This window comes from Grus americana, chromosome 1, assembly GCF_028858705.1.
Source record: "Grus americana isolate bGruAme1 chromosome 1, bGruAme1.mat, whole genome shotgun sequence".
Classification (NCBI taxonomy): Eukaryota; Metazoa; Chordata; class Aves; order Gruiformes; family Gruidae; genus Grus; species Grus americana.
The window spans coordinates 131,330,244-131,353,344 of record NC_072852.1 but is presented as its reverse complement, the minus strand read 5'-3'; the positions used below and the strand labels follow the sequence as shown (position 1 = coordinate 131,353,344).

The window sequence follows — 23,101 nt, the reverse complement described above, 5'->3', positions numbered from 1 at the left end:
CACTGCTTTCTAAGAATTTTAGGAATGTCTCCTACTTTTCTGTGAGAAACATGAATTACAGTGCATCATGACAGATACTTGACTGGTTTTGAATACTTCAGATTTAATCCAGCCAGAACACAATCACCATAAGGCAAATATAATTCTTCCCATATTCAGGACCTACACTAAATTGTTTTTTCTTAACAGGAGAGACTGCTTTAACTTCAAAAACAGACGATAAAAATCTTCGATGTGTAGCAAATCATGAAAGCACAGAAAGCATTTTCCAACAAATGCACATCCTTATTAACAGCGAGATTTAACTCAAGCAACGGCAGTTCCGATGGGAAACCTTTCAACATCTCATATTCACGTTGCTGCTCAGACAAGCGTGCAGAGTTACAACAGCCTGTGGTTTGTTGTATCAGGTCACAGTGTAAGTGGATCTAACAGCCTGAGGCCACCAAACTGGAGAAGTCTGGCTCTGCTCGTGGTCTCCGTTCCCAGAAGTCCTGCTGCTCACCTTGCCCTAGCTCTGGTGGCTGGACGCTTCCACCGCGAGGCAATTCACCTCGCCAATTTGGCAAAAGATTAATCCTGAAAAAGAAGTGAAGAGCTTTGTGCGGGGTTAGTATGTTGAACCCAGCCGTGAAACAGCCTGACAAGCACCAGAGGAACTCTGTGACCAGGGAAGAGGGGATGAAAAAGGAGAAGGTAGCAAGCCCTCTTCCTTTTCAGAAATAGTAAGGGTACATACATTACGTTGACCTAGCTGCTTGTGAAACTGAAGACTTGGTCAAACCAATACATCCTTCACGCCGTTATGATGACAACTGACCTAACACCAGGACAATTACTCTGAAACTTTGTTTCTGCCCATTGCAGAACTGTTAGAAAATAGCTTTAAAATGATCCAGACTACTTGCTCATTGCGTACAGAACAGTATTCGCAGCTTAAATTTCTTGCACTGCTTTGCAGATGGAACATTTATTAAATGTAACCAAGAGACTCTTCAAACTCAAAACTCAACTATATAGCTGTCAAACTTCCTGAAAATGTTCATTTACATGTAGAGAAACAGCACACAAGAACTAGGTCATAGGATTGCTTTTCAGAAAGACGTAAGGGATCTGATGGATCAAAAAGTATGGAAAAACTTGCTTAAAATGGAAGTTTTTCCTTATTTGTATTTATGGACTCATTATTACAGCACTATAATGAAACACCACAATGACCAGATCAGCTGTTTCACAGCCAAGGAAAGATGTGAGCAATCTTTAATAATGTTTGCTTAAACGAAGACTTTTCACATACTTTCATTAGCCAAGATAAAAACGTGAACGTCACTAACCATTAATAACTGTAGAACATATTTCCTCATTCTTTCCTTTTTTCACTGCAAAACTGTTCTGCCACTGAAAAGGCAAAAATCTGAAATGCATTTTCATTCTGAAAAATATGCTTTCAGTAAAATATTACTCCCTGTGATTTTTGGAACATTTAAGAATGAAACACACAGCTAGAAAAGACATCAAGACATTCACTATTTCATTCACTTTCCTCAAAGCAGTTTCAAATTTATTTAAACTACAGCTACCAGTTACCTGACCAGCCATATTCAGTGCAAATATTTCATGTGAGCCTAAAGTTCAAACAAGTCTAAAACTACAGATAGCTTTGCTGGAGCGACTACTAAATCAATGGCATATACTACACTTAAAAGAGGTTAGCAGCAGAGGGGGCTTTTGAAATAAGCCTTGAAAAACACAACTTGAGAGAGTCAGAGACAAGTGTCTAAGACTTAATTCCGGCAAAAGTTTGTTACATGAATACACATGCAAAAGTTTGTTACATGAATACACATGCATAGTTTTTACATTTTCTATTTAACATTTCTACAAGCATCCTTTGCAGTAAAATACAAAACAAAAACCCCAAAAAACCCAACAGCAACATCAAAAAAATAATACTTTAATTAAGGTATAATTAATTATTGATAGCCTCTGTTTTGGAAAAATAAATCTAGTCTGCTGTGTTAAACAACAGGTGTTTTTTGCTGCTATTCAATACCATTTATATTGTTTGAAAATTATCTGAATGTCATCAGCAGAAACAGTAAAACCAAATACTTTAAATATTTGAGATTTGTATATAAAGATGCACACAAACAGCAGAGTGTAAGGATGGAACCACCTTAGTTTCACAAACAAGTATCAGTGATGACAAAACTACTCATACTGAAAACATATTATCAAAATACTGAAGTGCAGACATTTTCCAAAGGTTTCACATTTACATTTTAAACAAAACATAATTAACGACTAAAAGTGCAAGAAGAATCTCTCCTTAAATGCACTGTTCAAGTGATACTGCAATGGTCTTCTATATCAGCTAAGTTTATTGGACAGATACAAGCGGTACTAAAGAATCGTATAGATGCGCACACTAAAAGGTTTATTTGGTAGTATGAAAGATTAATTGTTCCACTTTCTCTTTCCAAAATTCACTCTAGGATCTCATTTCTTACTTTCATATTAACCACATATTACTAAACCAAGTGGTTTGAGCTGTGGCTTCTTACAGCTGCCTGTCTTACAGCTATTCAGCTGATACCAAAAAAGTAGAGCTGACATTCTCCTCTCTAGGTAATGCTCTGCATTTACTCTAAGTAAAAAAAAAGATACAAAGTTTACTCCTTTCTCTAGCTGAAGAACTCAACTTTATCTGCAGACACCAGATCACTGACAAGCAAGTTCCATCTGAAAGTTGGAGCCAAAAAGACTACCACATTTCATCTTCCATTAAGAAAGACAATAAAGCAAGACAAAGTTCTTAATTCTTAACTAAAAAAAATGCCTCTGGGAAGAAAATATCCCATATTAGCCCTCAATACAAAAAAAAAGGAGGGGGGATAGGGGGGAAGAGCTAAAGATTAACTGGAACTTTTGTCTGTCTTTCCTCTTGTCTGTGGTTTCTCAGTTCACTTGTTACTGTTATTGTCAGCCTGTCTGACCTGGGGAAAGGAAGAATAAAAGGAAAAACGTCCTTAATCACACTTCTGTGAAAGCTGATATTTGCCCTAATGTATGAAGCTGCTTCATCTGTCTCTTCTTTTTCCATTCTTCCCCCTATCTCTCAACCCCAACTGAAAAAAAACAAAACCCAAACTCTTGAGCACAAATATCACAGACAAGAAGCCATCTTCTCCTTTTGCTCTTAGAGGCAAAAAATTAGGTTGGCCTGAAGCACTAGAATCTGCCTAACCTCAATGGTTGAATAAAAATAGTAGTATTATGCATAGTACCTCAATCCACAGGTTCACATATAGTCCCTTTAATGACAATTCAGCATCACATGTGGAATTCCCAACGATTCTGAGATAAAATCCTTACATAAGAATTCCAGCAATTGCCCCAAAACTAAAGTACAAAAAAAAAATGAAGTTGTGACAAAAGTAAAGCAAGCATAGGCTGCCTCAGCATATCAACAGATTGATATATTAACAATATATGACAACAGCACTTAAAAAACCCTCCAGCTTCTCAAGTAGTCATGCCAGCCATTTGGTTGAAACATACAACTTGGTTTTAGCTTGAAGGGATCTGGGGCTCTTCTTATCAGAGACAGTTGCTTGACTTAAGCGCAGCTCAGGCACGTTTCATTCCCTTCCACAGATTTCACTGACAACCGACACACAAGAAAGGGAGATTTCAGGACGAGGACTCACACAACCGTACGAATCCCAACTCTGCAGTAACACTCACTCACAGCTCCGTGCTGCCCTATCTATGAAGTAATTTCAGATAACGAACGAGGGGTTTGTGCGTTTCTTTTTGCACCACATCGACAGGGCACGCAATATTGAAATACTAGAGAGGTTATGCTGCTGCAACAAGCGTAAAACTAACAGTTCGTAAGAGCTATAGATGAAGTACCCTGGGCACAGCTGTCACCAGAGAACACACGTTTTAGAAGAGATTTAGCTCGAACGTGGAAAAAAAAAAAAATCGTTGGTGACAACGCCAGGGGCTTCGCTACCGCGTCTCGTCAACCGCGTCACAAACGCTGCTTTAACAGGGGAAGCGGGAGAAGCGGGGCCTCTCCAGGCCCGAGCACCGGCCCGCGGCCGCCTCAGCGCGGGCCCCCTCCGGCCGCGCTCCCGGGCCGCCCCCTGCCGGCCTGGCCCCGCCGGACAAGGACACCCGTGGAGCGACGGGCCCGGCGGCACGGGCAGCCAACCTCCCGCCTCCGAGCGAACCGGGGCGTCCCGCTGCAAGGCCCCGGGTCAGGCCGGCGACGAGGCCTGAAGGGAAGTGCCTCACGCCTAGGCCCCCACCCGCTCCCCCGGGGCGAGGACGGGGAACCCTGTCAACGGAGCGGGGCTAGGGAGAGACGGGCGAGGAACATCAAGCTCCGCAGGCACAGGCAACAATTTCCTCACCTTGAACATGACGGTGCCGAGCGGGTGATAAACGCCGACCGCGTCGCTGCGCTATGACGTCCAGAAGAACCACCCCCTCCCCGGAGAGGCGGGGCCGCTTGAATCAAACCCCGCCGTCGACGCGGCCACGCCCACCGGCGCCGCGGTAACCTGGCAACGGCGCGCCCGCCCCCACGTGGTCCCTCCCATCACCCTCCTCCTGCTGCTGCCGCCGTCGCCGCCGCCGCCGCCGCTGCGACCGCAGCGGCGGCGGCGGCGGCGACGGCGGCAGCAGCCAGGGATGAATGGAGCGAAGGAGGGAGGGAAAAAAAAGGAGGAGATCTTATTTTGAGTTAGTGCTCGCTGTACTAAGAAACTTGGTAATATTCTAAGTTTCGGTATCTGCGATGCAGGGACATCTCTTTAGAACTTATTTATTAAAAAAACCCAACCAACCAAAGAAGTGCCAGAGCGCCGAAAGCGCACACACGCTATTCTTCGGAGCTGCGAGCGTGGCTCTGTGTGTCACCTTGCGGCATTTATAAAGGATGTTTGGATATTCAGAGATGTCTCAGTGCCATTAGAATTTGGATTGGGGTAGAGTACGGAGGTCAGGATAGGGTTGCGTGCCTGTCTAATCTCAAAATGTTAAATTAAACCCAATAAAACTACACCTTTCTCTGTATCTTGACCCTCCTTGGTTTCTGCAGCCCAGGACGTGGCACCTCCAGCTGAGTCGAGCGAGTTGGACGGGAGCGAGCTCTTTTCCGCCGACATCTGCTGCGAGGGAAGCTCTCGCGTGCATCCCGTGCTGCCTGACTTGTTACTCAGTGGCAGAACAACATCAGAAATAACTCAGTTCCCATCAGATAAGATAAACCAAAGCGATATTCCATTCTGATTTAAATTCCGGGAAATCTGGTCTCATATTGCCAGTTAGTTAACTGCTTCTTTGCTTCTTCAGATGTGCTGGTCAGCAGTTTCCGCCTTTCGTTGTGTTTAAGATCTTTTGCAACACTCAGGGCTGAGGCAGCAAAAAAAAAAGTCGTCCATCAAATGAGGTGACTTACTGAATTCATGCGTCGTCATTTTCTGATCAGTTACTAGGATCGTGTTGCTTGTTATTTTTAACATTTTGGAGGATATTTATCCTCGTACTTATATCCTGGTCACATAACAGATTTCAAATGCAAACAAGTGCCTTGCTTTTACTGAATACTGTTAATTTTTAGGTAGCAATGAAAAATTACCTCGAAGCTTAAGATGCAAATATACCCGAAAGCATTTGTCTGTATCCTTTGCTCAGATTAACTGTTACGTATGGAAAATGCAAGCTCTGCAGGCTGCGCCATCACAGTCCTGCTGGGGAGGTCGCTCTGTTGGGACTTGGGGTGAAGGGGTGATCCAGGCTGCCTAACTCCGGAAACCTCGTAGGAACCTCTGCTGCCTGGGTATGGACTGGAGGAGGTGGACTCCCCCAGAGGGTTCCCAGCACCCAGACTCTGCTCTGAAGTGCGCTCCATCATCTCCTCCTTCTCCCCAGCACGGGGAGGGAAGCCTCCATTCCTCATTTAGGCATGTAAATAAGAACACCAAGAAAATAACATGGATCCTCTCTTTATGACTTGTCTCAGGTTGTTGTCATCCATCCCCCCTGCAAATTGTAGTAATTTCAAATTGCTTTTAGAATATGAAGAACAGCATCCTATTAGTCATGGAATTTTTTTTTTTTTTTTTAATATCAAAGGTAAAGCACTTGAACACGATAGCAAATAATCTATCAGGAAGGCTATGGTGGAAAGACAGACAAGGTACGCATCCTCTTACAATCTTAAATTTTGTTTGTGATAATTTTTGTTGTTCCTTCTTAAAGAAAATACCTACATTTCTTCATTGCAGTCTCTTTATAGACCTGATGGAACCAGCTATAGCAGGAACAAATATTTCCCAGACTAATGGGGATGTTAGACCATTGCATTGTAGAATTGGGTGATGCTTCTCAACAAGCTGTCTGTAAAATCAGCAGACAGTCCTTCTTGTTTCTTGGCACATTGGATTATTGCCAGGAGCCATTTGAGGTGAAATAAGATGACTTTGGGTTTGTGCCTTTTCTTTTTAAAGCTTTATTGTATTTTTCTGTGGTATTTCAGAGGCAGCAGCTGATGCTTGCAAGTTAATGGGGTAGCAGAAATACCATGAGCAAACGGTACAAGATGAGCTTCGGTACCAAATGCACAGGGTAACAGATGAAACAGATGTTGGTACAATGAAAGACTATAGGCATTTAGGAAATGTTTTCTGCTATTTTATTACAGGTTTGGTTATGAAGATTCCCTCTTTAGGAAGGAAGGGTTATATCTAGAGCGTACGTGAGCATTCGATGGGTGAAGAATGCTAATGGGCCTCTCTCACCTTTGCATTATGCTTTGAGCAGTTGGTTGTATCTGTGGAAAATAAGCAGCCAGGGTGCGGCAAATGGTTGTGGAAAAAGGATTTTGCAGCATTTTATGGCAGCTTTGCGAGAGCGTGACTGGGTCATTTGCAAAGCGGTCACATTTCTTGGTGCATTTTATTCATCCTCGAGGTGCTAGAGACAGAAAATGTTCAAAGCTTGAAAGGACAGGAGCACCCACGAGAGGAGTGATGGCATTGAGGTCAACAGTGGTGCCCGCTCTGGTCCGTTCTCAACCAGAGCTCAAGCCCAGGCTCTGGGGGCGACCGGCTGTTTCCCAGTTTCACAGAGGACAGACATAAGAGTATTTCAAGTGCATTCACTTTTTAAGTTTGGTACGTGAACAGTGACGAAAATTCCCATTGTTTCTGGACATACAATGGTGTATATGTTACAAATACATATTTTTGTGATCAATTTCTATTCAGCGACTGCGCAGCAATCAGTGATACAATTATGTGACACAGACATAAATATCTGAAGAACAGAGAGTTTTATAAAATTTTTTAAACCAATTTTATCTGCTCTGGCATCTTCAGTGCATTTTTGTCTTTAGTGTGAAAGTTAATCTTTAAAGTGGAAGTTAATCTTTAAAGTAATTGATATGACTGATTAAAAAGAATGGGAAAACCTTTATAGAGAAGAACAATACATCTTAGCTTTCATGTAGGTGTATTGTTCCCTTACAGTCTACCAGCAATCTGGAAGAAAGCCCTACGTACTTTGGTAGCAGGAATAACTGCAGGAGAAGGCTGTCTCTGCAAAATTTCCCTGGGACGATGATAATATATGCCATAACGGATTATGCACAGTCCAAAACATTGTCAGACAGACTTAAAACGGAGCTGAAGTTTCTACTGGTGAGGCCACAGAATAAAGAGCTCTGGCATGATCGACTCCTGGCTGTTTCTAATGTAAGGACTTACACCGAGCTTCAATTTTATTTTGCACGCCAGTATTTTTCCCTTTCCTTGGTAACTGGCTTTTCTAAATACTTGTGAAAGAAATATTTCCCTTAGAAAGCTGCAGCTTGAGAAGCTTGAAAATGTTGCCACAGTTCATAAACTATGTCAGCCCAGGTAGAAATACAATTTAAGAAACTTGATCTCTAATCCGTTGCCTTAGCCGTTACAGTCTGAGCATTCGTAATGTTGTATTAGATTGCTTATTTACAGTTTAATTTTTTGTCAGGAAAATAACAGTCCTTTACTAGCAATAGAATGAGAATTATTTGCCACACATTTATAGGTATGGTAGAAAAATAACTGATTTGTTGCACATTCCTGTTAAAATATGAGTTTGTAACATCTGCCCATTAAATATCAGTGCAGTTACCTACTCACACTGATCACTGGAAAACATTACAATTCTGAAAGGCTGGATTATTTTTATGTTCTTCGTGATAACTCTTGCCGTATATTTAAAACTAACACATTTTTCCACGCACCTTTTATTCAATAAAATGAATGAATTTTTTAATACCATGACTTACCACTGGCACAGTTTTGCCAGCCTGTTTAGAATTTATTTTTAAGGCTTTTATAAAATAAACTGCTTTTCTGCCTCTTACAGCTTTTTCGCGTCGTGTTTTAAGTTAAAACAATGCTGTTTGGCAGATCTCTCCTCAAGTTCTGTTGAAAATACGTCATTAATAGAAAATACACAACCACGAGGGCCCCAATAAACCGAACTTTCAGCTGGTAAGCAGCTTCACCCGACGCCAGGAGCCTGGCTTTCTCGGTGCTCCGCACAAAGCACAGTGGGAGGCGACGCGTCAGGTATACAGCTTTTCTAGGCCGGTCCCCAAAGCGCACCATCTGCTTCTCGTGTTCCCATCACTTTCAGCACGTATTTGTTAAACAGGTAATTGAACTGGGGTTTATGGGGGTGTGTGATGGTGGACCTTTCCCAGTCTCTTTTATGAGGGGAGTGTAGTTCACATATGCATAAGAATATTCTTTCATTCTTTCTACTTTATTCACTTCCTAACTTTGGTGGCAAAAAAAGGGGGGCCTGAACAGATTTTTGTATTTAAGGATACTGTTTTATTTGGAGTGAAACTTACCTTGTGCTTTTGTTTTTCATACTTAAGGTGGGTCGGTTTTCAACGTTCGTCAGAGCACCTACGAGGTCTGAAGTCACACGTTCAGAAAGTAAGCTGACTGTTAAGGACAGATGCCATTGCAGAGCTCTTTGTGCTTTCCCACGGACTTACCTTTAATTGCAGCAAAGGCATCACTGTGTTCACGTCTGGGGTCAACCAGTACTTGAATTTCAGCACATGCTGTCTCATCAGCTTTGTCTCGTTCTGACAGCATCCAAAATATACTCAGTGCTTTTCAAATAAAGATCCTATATTCTAAGACAGGGGACAGGTGGAAAAGAGAAACATATCACGCAAAAAATCCAGTATAATCCAACTGCATACAGCTTCACTTTTGCTATCACCATGGTTAAACACCCAAATGTTCCTTCCCTAATTCAAATCCTTCACTTCTCACTGCAGCCATCAGCAGCTCTAGTTTCACATTTTTCAATTACTCCCTTCCAGCACCGACAAATAACCCTTCTGTTAACAAGTTGCTGATATGTCAGCTATCGTGCGGTGCAGCAATCCTTTTCTAAATCACAGATGTATGCTACTAGTAGCAGTGAGAACACAAACACCTTTTTGATGCCCTTAAGCACCCATCACAACAAAGTCCAACTCCTTTCAAAATTCAAATGCAACTCAGATTTCATCGAGCTGGATACATTTTGGAAGTTAACTGAGGCTAAAAGGTGAAAGGTCTTGCACTCTCTTTAGGTATTTAGCACATCAAATCTTTTTACCTTAAAAATTATGTTCATGGTAATCCATAATTTCTTAGCAAGATGATGTATTTTTACCTCATTTGCCTACAAATGTATTGCATCAGTATCTTCATAAATATATACGTTAAATGTAGTACCTTATTTACCTGAATGACAGTTTCTAGGTCTACTAAATAATTTCCAATTAAAGGCACGCATTCCTTCTTCAACTGTGCTGCCTCCTTAATAATTAACAGTGACATGCTGAGCTTGTTACTTATAACTGACTTTTAGGATGATCACTTTTGAGGAGTTTTAATTTCTATTTTACTTTCTACCAGGGCACATGATGTAGCTCTCCCATGAATGAGAAGTAGAATGTATTAGATGGTTACTATATATACATATACCATTACATGATTAGTACAGTCTATTACTGAAAGTGTTCTAGTGTCTTCCTTTTTGCTGTCAGGAAATTGCATTTTAATGTTTCTAACAGTATCCGCACGCACTTGTAAGGGAGAGAGAGGAGTTAGTGAGGTCCGTGGGACTTACCATGAACGCAGCACGTACCACTACCTGTTGTGCCACACCTTGCACGATCCAAGCTATTGAGAAATAGGCAAAGATTTGTGTACTTGAGTAGCGAAGCCTATACTTATATTGTTAGTTAACTCTTGGCTTAAGCTCCGACTTGCCTCCCCATTAAGCCCCTAGGCTGGTGCATGAAGCCTTGCAGGACCCCAGGGACCAAAAGAGCAGCAGACCTTTCTGCAGGGATGTGTTGTGCAGCTTGAACAAGAAGGGAGACAGAGCTGAGCAGCACGTGAAGAATCATCCAGATTTCTTCACTGATGCTGCCACCATAATTTGATGTAATAGAAGAGCGTAAGGGAAAACCTTTATTATTCTATTTCTAGAAGGCAGAATTTGGTTTCATGGCTTTATTTGTTCAGTCCAGAGTAACACCCTTTTTGGGAGGAAAAGCCTGTATTTGGATTTTAAATATTTTTCTTTTCTAGATCTTCATTTCCATGCCATTCATCAGTCACCTCTTCATTTTACCGGCCCACTCCAGCATCCCTGCAGCCAACACATTGCTCTTCTCAAGCTTGACAGAAGCCAGCAAAAAAGAAGAGGGCATATTTGATTGAGACAGAATGAGTGGTACAAGGCAAAACTGGAAGCAAGATGCCCTTTTCAGGACATAACCCTGTGTTTCTGTGGAGAGTCCTCATTAGCCTACTACAGTTCCTTACTCTTTGCTACCATGGCAGTTGTTCAGGCTGGTTTTGCACCTCTCCGTTCCTTTGCCTCATGTTCGTCAAGAACAATCACGTCTGGTACCTTCAACTACAGCTTCCCCTCTGGGAACATTTTCCACAGAGCAGTAACACCCGACCTTCCACCCGTTTAGCCCTGAAATGCATTTAGGAAACCCTAAGACGTGTTTCAGGGTTTCTTTCACAATCACTAATTAAAACTGTCATCTAGATAGTTTCCCTCAGTGATCACTGGCACCCCTATATCTTTACTATATTATCACCTGCTGCTACTTATAATGTGAAGTCACATATGGTTTTGCCCAATGGAGGAGTGCTATGGCTGGCATCGTTGCAGCTTATGGTGTAGGAATGGAAGGGGCAGAGGGTAGCGGTGCACAGACCAACACTGTCTTTACTTTTAACTGTTTTTCTCTAGCACAGCATTTGAAACTACCTCTTTGGTCTTGCAAATTAGTACAATATGGTGCTGGCGCAGGTAAAACCCAATGCTTTAGCTTGCTTTGGTGGTTTTATAGATGAGAAAAACGTCACATTTCTCAAGCCTGATTTAATAGGTTCTTACTCCTGTATGCGTGTAACAATGCATGGTATTATACAGGTACAAAACCTGGATGTTACAAATAGGAGCCACTTTGTCGAACATCAAGGAATGGTAATTTCACAAATTGAAAAGCCCGAGGATCAATCTATCATTACAGAAGAATAGGAGTATGAAGGAGGTAAATTGTATGCCCAGTCCCAGGCATTATCTCTGGAGGATAGTGAACTATTTCCATCCACAGCAGATGCATAAATCTTCCAAAGTTAAGGCACTGGAAAATTGCTAACCCTTCTAGTCACTTTAATGCATTCTGCCTGGCTTTGAACGAGGCTGCAAACCTGAAAGCATGGCTTCCCACACCTATTAACAAGCTTAGCAAAACATACCTTCTTGTAATTAATTTTTACCATGGGAAAAACAAAAATCTCTGCAGTGCAAAGCTAGGACAAAACTAAAACTGAGCAACTGTGATCATTTTGTAAGGTTTGTAACTTCTGCAAAGTACAGCTGGTTGATTAGTTGGGTGTTAACAATTTTGTACTGAGATTTCTTTGGCTGGAATATTTAGTTTATTTAACTTATGTAGAGGTCAGCCTTACTCCCCTTGTTTTCAGAGAACAGTACTGAGCCAAAATCCAGCTCTTTCAGAAAACAGATCAAACACTTCCAATGAGGCTGTTAACTGGATCAGCTCCCAACTTTAAAAGCATGAAAAGTCATTAAATTAAAAGCTTTCAGTGTTTTGGATAATCTGTCAGGAGAAACAGTAAAGAAAAAACTATTACTTGACAGTGACTATTCCTGATTGCAATAAATGAACTGAAAATCAGGAGAAGAAATATATACAAAAAAAGGTCTTGCACTCTGAAATGTCTTCTTCTGAAACTTTAATTTTTGATGTTTTGGGTTTCACTATAATAAGTTAAAATAAGTTCTTGGTATCAAGTTGTCACCTGTGTTAGATAAATAAATCCTTGCAGAACTAACTGTAAGAGCCAGAGAAAGAAGTGAAAGCACGTGCGACATGAGGCAAATTCCATGGAACATCCTCAGCCGACCTAGGACACACAAGTGACTAGGACTCCATCCTGGGAATAAACTAGCCAAGAGGTGCAAGATGACAGCAGAGCAATTTCTTGCTTTCCAGGAGTGAAAATGAAGACCATCACTACACCAACATAGGGAAAAGTGTTTAGGCCATGTCTTGCATTGACAGCAGTGTTACCACCACAATCCCAATCCCATGCATTTTGTATGACTTCAATCTGGGAAGGCAAAACACAAGAGAAATACACTGACCTCCTTGGAATTTCTCCCCTGAGACTATGGAAGTTAAACATGGGGGAAATACTTGGTTTCAGTTAGCATTATGCAATTCTTTTGACAAAGAAGGGATGGTAAAGTCAGAAAGTCTCACTGGTAGTACTCAAATACATATAAACAGACCCATAACATGCACAATTCACCGCAGGAGATAAAGATTCTCACACAGAAAAAGAATTATATGGTTGGTGTAACTCAAACTCATGAGATAAGCCATGTGACAAAAAAAAGTAAACAAATCATTGCTTAGAACATGCCTGAGGACATACTGAAATGGGTGTGGGAAAGGAGGCTGCCAGTTGAGGCCAAAGACATATCTGTCTGGTAAAATTCAATAGTGCAATAAAAAGGTTAACCATTAAAGCCATCTATCTCATTAGAAAACAAGGTTTTTTTGGCACCACTTACTGAGCAACATTTATCCATAATACAGGAGACCTGCTACCAAGGGTGACATCACCAGGAGATGCACTTGACAGACATCAGACACATGGCAGAGTATTTTTTTAGCTCCTCAAGTACTACATAGCATCAGTCTAGAAGGCTTGGCACTGAGCATGTGATGCTTAACGCTAGCGTCCATTCCAATGGACAGATGACTGAAGAGTCACTGGGTACTTAAACAGATATCACGATGAGGTTTATTTTTGCCTGTAAACATCGCCTAAAGCACCTGTCAGTGCAACTAAAGCATCAAATGTAGAAGTGGAAAGCGTTAATGAAAACAAGAAATGAAAGCTGTCTTTACACATATTCCTTACCCTCTCCCTTGAAAGAGTGAAAATTTTGCAAATGCCAAGAAAGTTGCCTTGGAGAAGGCGGCACTCGGATTAAAAGATGTCATGGAAACATCAAGTAAGACGTGAGAGGCTAAAGGCTGGGTGGGAGATCACATGTTCATAAGCATGTTATGAACTCTAAAGGTACAGAACTAGTACAGAATCTATGCAACACCCAAAGCAATAGTTTTCCTTTCCATGTTATGAAGCTGATGGAATCAGAAAAGGAAAAAACCCCACAAAACCCAAAACCCAATCTGCAACAAAGGGGGAACATCTGTTGAAATTAAGAGTTTCAAATCAACAAGAGTACATAACTTATACCAAAAAATCTGGAAGGAATTAACTGAAAAAAATCCTTTGCCAAACTAACATTAATTTCGTATCACGCAAAACAAGTGAACAAAGATGACTGAACTACTGCCAGAAAATAAACCCACGTATTCCAAAAAAGTGTAGGATTTGGTATGAGCAACTATAAACCAGTTAAAATGTGAGAGCTCTCCTCAGTGAATTAATGGAACCATTATTTGGGATTCCTAATCAACTACAGAGGTGCTAACAAGTCAGTCAAGTCAGCCAGCATAGCATTGTGGAAGAAAGGTATTGCCAAAAATATAACCTGGCTCACAGAGAAGGGAAATTAAAAACAATTGTAAATAACACAGTGTGAGAAGATTGCTGTCATCTCTTCTTCCACTGTATCAGTCTAACAGATTTGGTCTCCTTTTGAACCAAAGAATGGGGACACGCCACAATTAAGAAAAAGCTCTTCCTCCTGGGATGCATATCACAGGGACCAGCACAAATTCATCCACAGCATTCTCCCATTAAACAGAACTATTTAGTGTAGGATGAAATCAAGTTACCAAAATGGGAGGGGGGGAAAAAAGGTTATTTCATGCAAATGAAGTTTTAAGTAATTTTAAGCATTAAAAAGCTATTTTAGAACTCAATACTAAAAGAGAGACCACTTATTTTCAAACATTCTTGATATCAGATTTTTAAACCAGGGGCTTTGATCTGACAGCAAGAGAGCTGCTGAAAAGTAGTTGCAGAGAAAAGGAAAAGTGTGGCAAGGGACTGACAAGGCAGGCTTTCATCAGACTGCTTGAGATCATAACCTCCTGTTTTACCTGCCTCCTTCCGCCCCGGTACTGAATGCTGGTTTGACCCGACACTGTGATCCTGAAATGAAGCTTCCCCTTTTCGTTCTGGGAAACATAAAGCAGTATGACTTGGACTTCCAGCACCTGGAGGTCCCACTGTGTGGTAAACGCCTGTGGTCTCTGAGCCCTGGATGCCGCGTATCTGACAGCAGGGAACAGTCTCTTCTCGTGGTGGCTGACTAGCACCAAATTTATGCCTTGACACAGAGTTACAAATGTAACGATGAAGTCAACTTGGAACAGTATTTCAAGCTTGACATGCAGAGCAGACACATGAAAGCACAAAAACAATTAAAATTGGGAAGATGATAAAACGCAGCTAAAGATATGAGCTTGATGCTATATAAGGATATCCAACCATTCTTGTTGGGATAACTTTAAGACAACATTATGAATTAGAGCAACACTTAACATTTTTGAAGAGTTGCTTAACTGAGTAAACTGAAGTCCTGTAGGAAGCAATCCAGCTCCAGAACGTTAAGTATTACAAAGTTTACACAAATGTTTAAAGATTAAAAATATTTTATTTACACTTTTCTTTATACACATTTTATACATTTTTTTCAGTTTAAAAATCAAACAGAGCGCATATGCAAGTCTGAGCATACTGTGTCCATAGCTAGGGAAAATTACCTTCTGCCAAAAAAAGACAAGAAAAAAGGCTTTAAAACAGTTAAAAAGAGGCAATTCTTAAATTATTCAGAGAAGTTTATAGCAGCCCTGGGGTCATCATTAGACAGTTAATGCAAACGTACATATGAGGTCATATATATATAATTTTAATTTTCTATAGGAGAAGTATTTCCAATTGCTAGCACAAATACAGCACAGTTTGAAAATAACTTTTCCTGTTAACTTAGCAAATACATTCTTTTCAATACAATCTGATATTGTACACTGGAATCAAGTGGGATACTACAGTGGAATTGCAATCTCCAGCATATAATTTATTTTAAAAAGATCTAAAAAAATAACAATATATAGGGAAAAAATATTTAAAATAAAAACATAGTTCACTCTTCCCTTCACCTGTTCCCAGAACTGACATAAAAGTTAGGTGGGTCTCACCGAGGTAATAGAAGTTCCCTAAGTGTAGCTAACTTGACAGTCCTACATAACACTGTATTTTCTAGACTTACAATAAGGTTTTCCACCAGAGCCATAAATAAAAACTACCATCTGCAAATAGAAGTGGTTTTCCCCTAGCTACTAACTTAATCCAAAGGTATTTGAAATTCATCTTGAAAGTTATTTTTAAAAGACTATATAAACATGAATTGAAATTTGGGAAGTAAAAAAAACCAAACAACAAATTAGTAGAGGGAAAGCCAGGAAAGCTGTGCTCAAAACAAATCAGTTTTTCTGCCACCTGCCACATACAACTACATTTTATGAAGTCTATCCACAGGAATGAAATTTTTATAGTTACTCACCAAATGTCAAAAATAGAATACAGATGCAAAAGTAGTCATTAGTATTTATTTTAAGCAGCTTCAGATTGTTTTACAAACATTAAAATCTCAAAATGTTAGCTACAGGACACCGGCAAGCTTTGTTTTAAACAGATTACAGGTGCTTTCCAGTTATGTTCTTTCCCACTCTCCTTCAGTGAGCCCTGCTGCATGTGATGGACCACGCTTCTTCAAGTAACTTCACCAGGTATAGTGTTATTAATGGAAGGAGAGCAGGACGGATGTTTTCTTCGATGGTCCCAACCCTATAGACACTTCAGCACAAGTTTAGGAACATTTGTGCTTTTATGTTTTAAGTACCTTACAGTTTTCTGTTTTCTTTATATTGGACTGTTCACATATGTGAAGTACATATTTGAAATATTAAAAGAATCAGGGGCCCAATTCACCTTTTTTTTGTAAGGAAAAATACATTAAAAAGGCAAAATATCTCTACAAATGTGAATATTTCTAAAAAGACTTTATCATATAAATGCCAACACAAGCTTGAAGTTTATTTTTAAAGAGCCGTTAGCATCTCCCCATAATGCTTATCCTCCTTTTGCAAAAGAATGGACATAATGAGCTAAGCAATGTTGGTTTTTTTTTAAACTGATTTGAATTTGTACCTGTTGAATTTTATCCTTTGCTTCCTGAGTGTCAAGTGAAGCTTTGTCCCTGATGCAAATAGTTACAATATTATCAGCATGAAAAAACGCAGCACTTGCGTTTGTAAGGCAGGAGGTCCTCAAGAAAAAACGGCTGCAAATCTCAGAAAGCAGAGAAATAGTAAAGTCACAAACTCTCAGAGCTCATTGTAACAGGACTGCTATCATACCGCAGAAAGTAGGACAGCCACACTTTTCAAAGGAAAGGAACACAAAACCACGTTGCCAGGTAGCTCATATGCTGCCACTAGCCCCTCTTGCTAGCAGAGCTTTCTGAAATAGCTTTGTAAAATCAAGTGCTGCCTTCCTCCAGCTGAATCAACTGGGAAAAATATTTCCAAAGCTTTTTTGCCACCTAATACTTCCACTACGAAACTACTACCAACACTTTGTGGGGGAAAAATTAGCTATTTTTTCCTTATGCAGTACTTGAAAAAAAATTATGTGTCCCCTAAAACCAGATACAGCAGCATGTGGAATGGGAACTGGCAGTGTCCGACCCCTTTACAGGAGCATTATGCTTTTTGTTCATTCTGGCTCATTTGAAAACAGAATCTTCTCCTGGAGCTAGTTGCTAAATTAAGACATGAAGCTGATAGACTTTTGCTATAAATGTGGAAAAACAAAAAAAACCCTAAACCCTAGACTGTAACTCACTATGTCCACCTTTTTAAGAAAAGGCAAATATACTTGCTGTTTAAAAGCAGGTCATGTGTTAAATTTTGAATATGTGGGTGAGATCAGATTTGCTGGTATTCCATTATCTTGGGTTGGAATTAGAAGAAAGCCTCCCAAACTTAGTAATCAAAGATCATAACTTAGCTTTTCCTTGACAAATGAGAGGCATTTAAATGTTTTTCAAACTCATATCAGTCTGATCATAATGCTCAAAAGTTTGTAGTAATAGGCAATTAGCCAGTTTAGTTTTGTTTTTATTTAAACACTACATTATCTGGAGCTAAAAACTAAAAGCAAACACAAACAGAAACTTCCAATTAAAAAAAAAAATCCCTCTGAGATATAAAGTAACAAAAATAACTGCCTCAAAAGTACCACTGCAATGGAAAAGAGAATGTAAGCTACTGTTATATTTCATGTTTGAAACAATAAAAGCACAGTAGAAATGCAAATTAACAAAACATTCTTGCATATCCCTACATGTTCTAAACCCAAGCAAATTCGAATCATTCCTAATGCTGAAAAGGTCACAGCCAGCTTTCTCAACAGAGACACAACTTCAGGGAAGCTGAAACCAACAGTTCAAGTTAGAATTCAACAGAAGAATTACTATTACAAACCTGAACAAGATATTTCAGAACTGGGTGCCTGAAGATAAATATGAACTTAAAAGAAAGCACCTAAAAATCATCTGGTTCTTCATGTTTCAAGTGTCAGTATTCACCAATGACTTCAGTGGCAGCTGCTTAGTGCACAGAACTTCAGAAGCTGCTTAAATGCAGACTCAAAAATGTAACTTGAGACACCCCCATCCTTACCATTATTTTTAATAAAATCTTGGCCACAACTCTTTACTAGACATGAATCATGGAAGACCAGATACCCAGAACCACAACCATTCCCCAGACTGGCCCAAGATAAAAGTGAAGTACTCCGTCCTATACGTAACATGCCCATGAAAGCCTACAAGCAGGATTAGTTTTTGCTGCCCCATAAACTTATTGAGAAATAAGCTGGTGACAAAAGGAATAAAACAATAAAAAACAAAACCCAAACTGTTTTTTTCTTGTGCCCCAATATTCCATGAACTTTGTACAGTAGAACCTTTTTACTTGCACACAGCCAGCACCTACTGGAGTCAATTTATCTCTGCACCTATGCAGGGTAACGTATGTACAAGTCCACAGCGAAACTGAGGTTTTAGTGTAAGCCACACTAGCTTTAAGTTAAGCTATTAAGTAAATTAGATTTCTAATTCAGTAAACTGAATTTTGATTAAAAAAAGACTTAAATTTAACTGCAAACTAGTCTGCTTCAGAAAGCTGAATCAGTATTTGGTCCAGTCACTACTGGTGTAACTAACATTGCTACAGCTATGATGGCATACATTCTCTCTTTCTGTTAAAACATATGGAAAGCAAATACTCTATCAATAAATCATTTCTAATTAAAAAAAAAAATCTGTTGACTTGCCATAGAGCTCCAAATCCTCACATCTCAACCCAGAATGTAATTACTACAAAAATATCAAAATACAAGTATGAGGAGTTTTACATCTTGTTTTAATCTCTATCAATTATTTCAAACTTAGTTTAGGCAAGTAGGGGTTATTTTAACATAGGAAATTTAGGGTGATTTTGGTCCCTTTCTAAGTGCATTCTTTTGAACTCCCTGAGTACTGTACATTCCTTTTCTACAGTGATTTCTGACTGGAAGATGCTGAATAAAGTGGTTTTGCACTGCTGTATATAAAGTCTATTGCTTCAAGTGAAACACAGCAGCATAAGATTTTACAAAATATGCACGTGCATGTTTCAGCATTTTGCCCCTACACATCTGAACTAAGTGTGAGCCTTCAACTTCTCCAAATCTTTCCTTTAGAGTCAGAAGTGGCTAATTTCACACCATTAAATATAATCAGAAAGTAATTACTGATATTATTTATGTCTTGGCAGATAATTCTTACCAAGTTACTGTCAGTAATATCTGCAAGTTAATACAATGGAGTTATTCAAAGGCCTCTTGGACCACACATCTCAATTCAGGCACTCTGAGGTCAGTAGCTATAGTTGTGTAGGGTTTTTTTGTAAAAGAAAATGGTACTAACCATCCAACCACCTAACTCCACATTTTCAAAACACAGTAGTTCATAGCAGTCTATAATTAAAATAATAATAATAAAAAGATTATACCACTTCAATATGAGTACAAACAACATACTTGTATTGAAGCGTGAGTACAAGCAAAGTACTAAGAATAAACTGTAGTTTATCCAGTTCTGAAAGTAACTATGGGTCAAAGCAATGCTGAGCATTTGCTTACTGACATTTTCCATTTTCATAAAAAAGAAGACTGGGCAACACATTCAAACATAAAAGAAACTCAGGTAAGATGTGTTTACTTTTAAAAATAATTTATAAAATAACAAATTATCAACAGTTCATTATGTAGCATCAATATAAAGAGTTCAAAGTTACTGAATCAATCAGTATATACTAAAGATAAGATACTCTGATACGAAACGAGGCCTCCAGTTACTTAAGAACTTTGAATTATTTAGCTCATTAAAGGATAGTACTATACCTTAAATTCAACAGATATGGCTGAATCTGTGCACTAGTTGAAATATAATACTGTAACTGCACATAAAAAGATGGATTTATATATAGTTTTTACAGTGTATGCATGTGTGTGTATATATTTTTTACTCACCAACAAACACAATGCAGACAATAGAAGGCAGCATAGAAATAGTGTTTTGAATATAAAAATGTTTCAGTAGAAAATGTGTATCTTGCATTTTGGCAGACTTACTGGTACTACTATACAAAACCAGGAAAAAAGTCATGCAAAGGGGTTAAGATTATTCTTTGACATATATAAGGGAAAACAAAACCACCTAGCAGATTTGAGAATACTTCGCGAATAATGGGAAAACCATCCAAAAGACAACATAAAATACAGAAATGGTTTAATTTTGTTCATTAAAACCTGGTTGTACCCTGGTACAGATGAGGAGCTTTATTTTTATGCTCAATAAAAAATGAAAATAAAGTCTTTTTTCCTTCCATAAATATTTTGTTAACTGATTTCAGAAGCATAGTGGTATAATGGTCATTAAAAAAAACAACAAAAAAAACCCCAGAAGAAAGTATTATGGACATAAAATGTTACCAAAAAATAACCACACTCAAAAATATATTTTTCTTTCCCCTACTTACAATTATGTTTGTTAAAAAAAAAAAACCCAAAGCTTTTACAATATCAGACCAACTATTGGCTTTTCTAATAAACTTGCTAAGTACTCTCCCTGTACACCCTGTTTCTCTTAAGCATTTAGTTCATAGTTGTTCTTATAAACACAGTAATGTCTCTGAAGGAATTCAACTGGTTTGTGGTTTTTGACAAATTAGGTATATTTTTTTGTATTTCATTGAGTTGTTCGTTCTGTTTTAGCTGCAACGTCTAACATGCTCCAAAACATACTCAGGAAAGTGCAAGCTGCAGACTTGTAAGCCATCCAGCTTGCATGGCATCCTCGGATATTCATCTTCTTTCCATTTGTTCTCCTCTGGATCAAAGGTGAGAATCGAATCACTGTAATGACCATTGTAACAAAGGCCTCCAAGAACCATTATCTGTTTGTCCAGAACAGCTACACCATGGCCACTCCTACCAATTGGCATAGAAGCCAATATAGTCCATTGATCAGTATCTGGGTCATAAACCTCTGTAGAAGGACATCCTTGAGATTCAAAGGAGGCCCTCAGGATCACACAGACACCACCAAAGACATAAAGCTTACCATTATAAGAAATCATTTTGTGAAAGCATCTTGCATAATTCATTTTGCATTTGTTCTCCCAACAGTTAGTGACCACTTGAGTTCTCCTCGTTCGCTGCTCTACTGTCCCTTCTTTACTGGGATCAAACACACACACTTGCTTAGAAGTTGAAGATGATGTAATTCCACCAGTGATATATAACTTCTTACCAAGCACAGTCCCTTCATGTCCGTATTTATTGACTGGATAGGGATCCACAAATTCCCATTTATCTTCAGTAATATCATAACGTTCAGTTGAGTAAAATGTTTCATCCCTGGTTCTCCCAGCCACTGCATAAACATACCTCCCAATAACTCCAACAGCAAACTCAGACCGTGGAACAGACATGTCTGCCATTCGTAACCAAGTGTTCTGTCTTGGGTCATATCTAAACACTTTGGATGAAGCATGAAACTCGCCATCTGGCCCCAGTTCTTCCCCACCTAATAGGAACACAAAGTTATTCACAATGGCAAGGCAGTCTGGTCGTAAAGGTACTTGAGGACCCTCTAGTTCCCACCAGACCCTCGGTTTGTGCAAGAGAAGAATTTTACTGTTTACCATACTGTGTCCTATCATTCCTCTAAATACTGCAGTCTGGGGTTTGGCAGAACGAATTTTGTTCGATTTCATTTCCATCAAAGGCTGTTGGTGAACGCTATGAAAGTAATTCATGGCTTGGTCAACCTCATGTCGCAGCTGCCGGGAGTATCGATAAAACTCTGATGTTTTTACCTATGAATACATTTAAAAGATATTAAAATTCTGACCAAGAGAAACAATCCAGAAAACCTAAATGACTATGTGTCAGTAGAAGATTATTTTAGTTTCATTCAGGCAATCTTGAGAGCAATTGCATTTGTGCATGAAGGGTTAAGCTAATGTCTGTTATCCAAAATCCAGAAGGCAATTTAGCGATTAACAGCAATGACCAACATTTTCAGAATACTCACATGCAGAATTTAAGCTGGAATTAGGCACAACTGAAATCCCCAAGTCTAAAAATCATATCTTCTCCCAAAAAAAGCCTCTGTTCATCTTCTGCTCAATCCATGAAGCGCCTAAATTAAAAATGCACTATTTTCCTGGTTTTGAAAAACATTCTACACACCCATTCTGTGTTTTCCAAGGTCTACCCTAGCCTCATTTCTGCTGAATTCTCAAGCCCAAGCAGGTATTCCCAAATGCTAGGCTCTGCTCACAGGGCTATTTAATTGGGGTGGGGTGGGAAGGAAAGGTACCCAAACCCCTTCCTTCAGAACACGTGATCACACTAACCACTCATCATGATGGTTGCCTTATGGATTCCCCTCTGCGAGTCTCCACATGTTAACAAATACCTTTAACACAAGAGGAAAACATCTCAACCTATAATCCTTTGGTTGTGCATTTATTTGGTAAATTGTGGAGGTAGGTTTGAACTGCCACTACTCAGGTGAGAGTTACAACCTTTGAAGTACCACATAGTAGTGAAGTGCTCCTCCTCGGTGCCATCTCAATTTGCAAAGAGCTATCCCTGCTCAGTTTTCCTGGAGTGGGGGTGGGAGGGAGATTGTAAGAATTTACCTTTCCAGGGCTTCCTACTATCTAAGCCAATTTAAGCTCCTGAGACTGGTCCCAAGACAATCCCAAAACAACATCCCTGTCTTGAACATTTCAACTAACCTAGCTCCAGGCAGCCCTCAGGTCACCATGTGATTCTCTTCAAAGAGGCTCTACTCTTCCTGTACA

The 23,101-nt window shown here is 39.5% G+C and overlaps 2 protein-coding genes across 11 annotated transcripts in view; both read right to left on the bottom strand.

Annotated features, from left to right (window-relative positions):
- The window catches only part of APOO (apolipoprotein O), a 36,833-nt gene extending 32,308 nt beyond the window's left edge, over positions 1-4,525 (bottom strand). Inside the window, exon 1 of one of the 2 annotated variants that reach the window (XM_054829823.1) lies at positions 4,425-4,525. In XM_054829823.1, coding sequence (XP_054685798.1) covers positions 4,425-4,433 — 9 coding nt within the window. In that variant the 5' untranslated portion in view covers positions 4,434-4,525. Of the gene's footprint in view, positions 1-1,334; positions 1,381-4,424 lie in introns of those variants that run through there. The other variant, XM_054829733.1, reaches the window with a different exon arrangement.
- Positions 4,526-14,835: 10,310 nt separating this feature from the next.
- Positions 14,836-23,101, bottom strand: part of KLHL15 (kelch like family member 15) — a 29,152-nt gene continuing 20,886 nt past the window's right edge. For 8 of the 9 annotated variants that reach the window (XM_054828854.1, XM_054829028.1, XM_054829281.1 and 5 more), the window contains one exon: positions 14,837-22,105. In XM_054828854.1, the coding sequence (XP_054684829.1) occupies positions 20,996-22,105 (1,110 nt within the window). In that variant the 3' untranslated portion in view covers positions 14,837-20,995. Of the gene's footprint in view, positions 22,106-23,101 lie in introns of all 9 variants that reach the window. The other variant, XM_054829458.1, reaches the window with a different exon arrangement.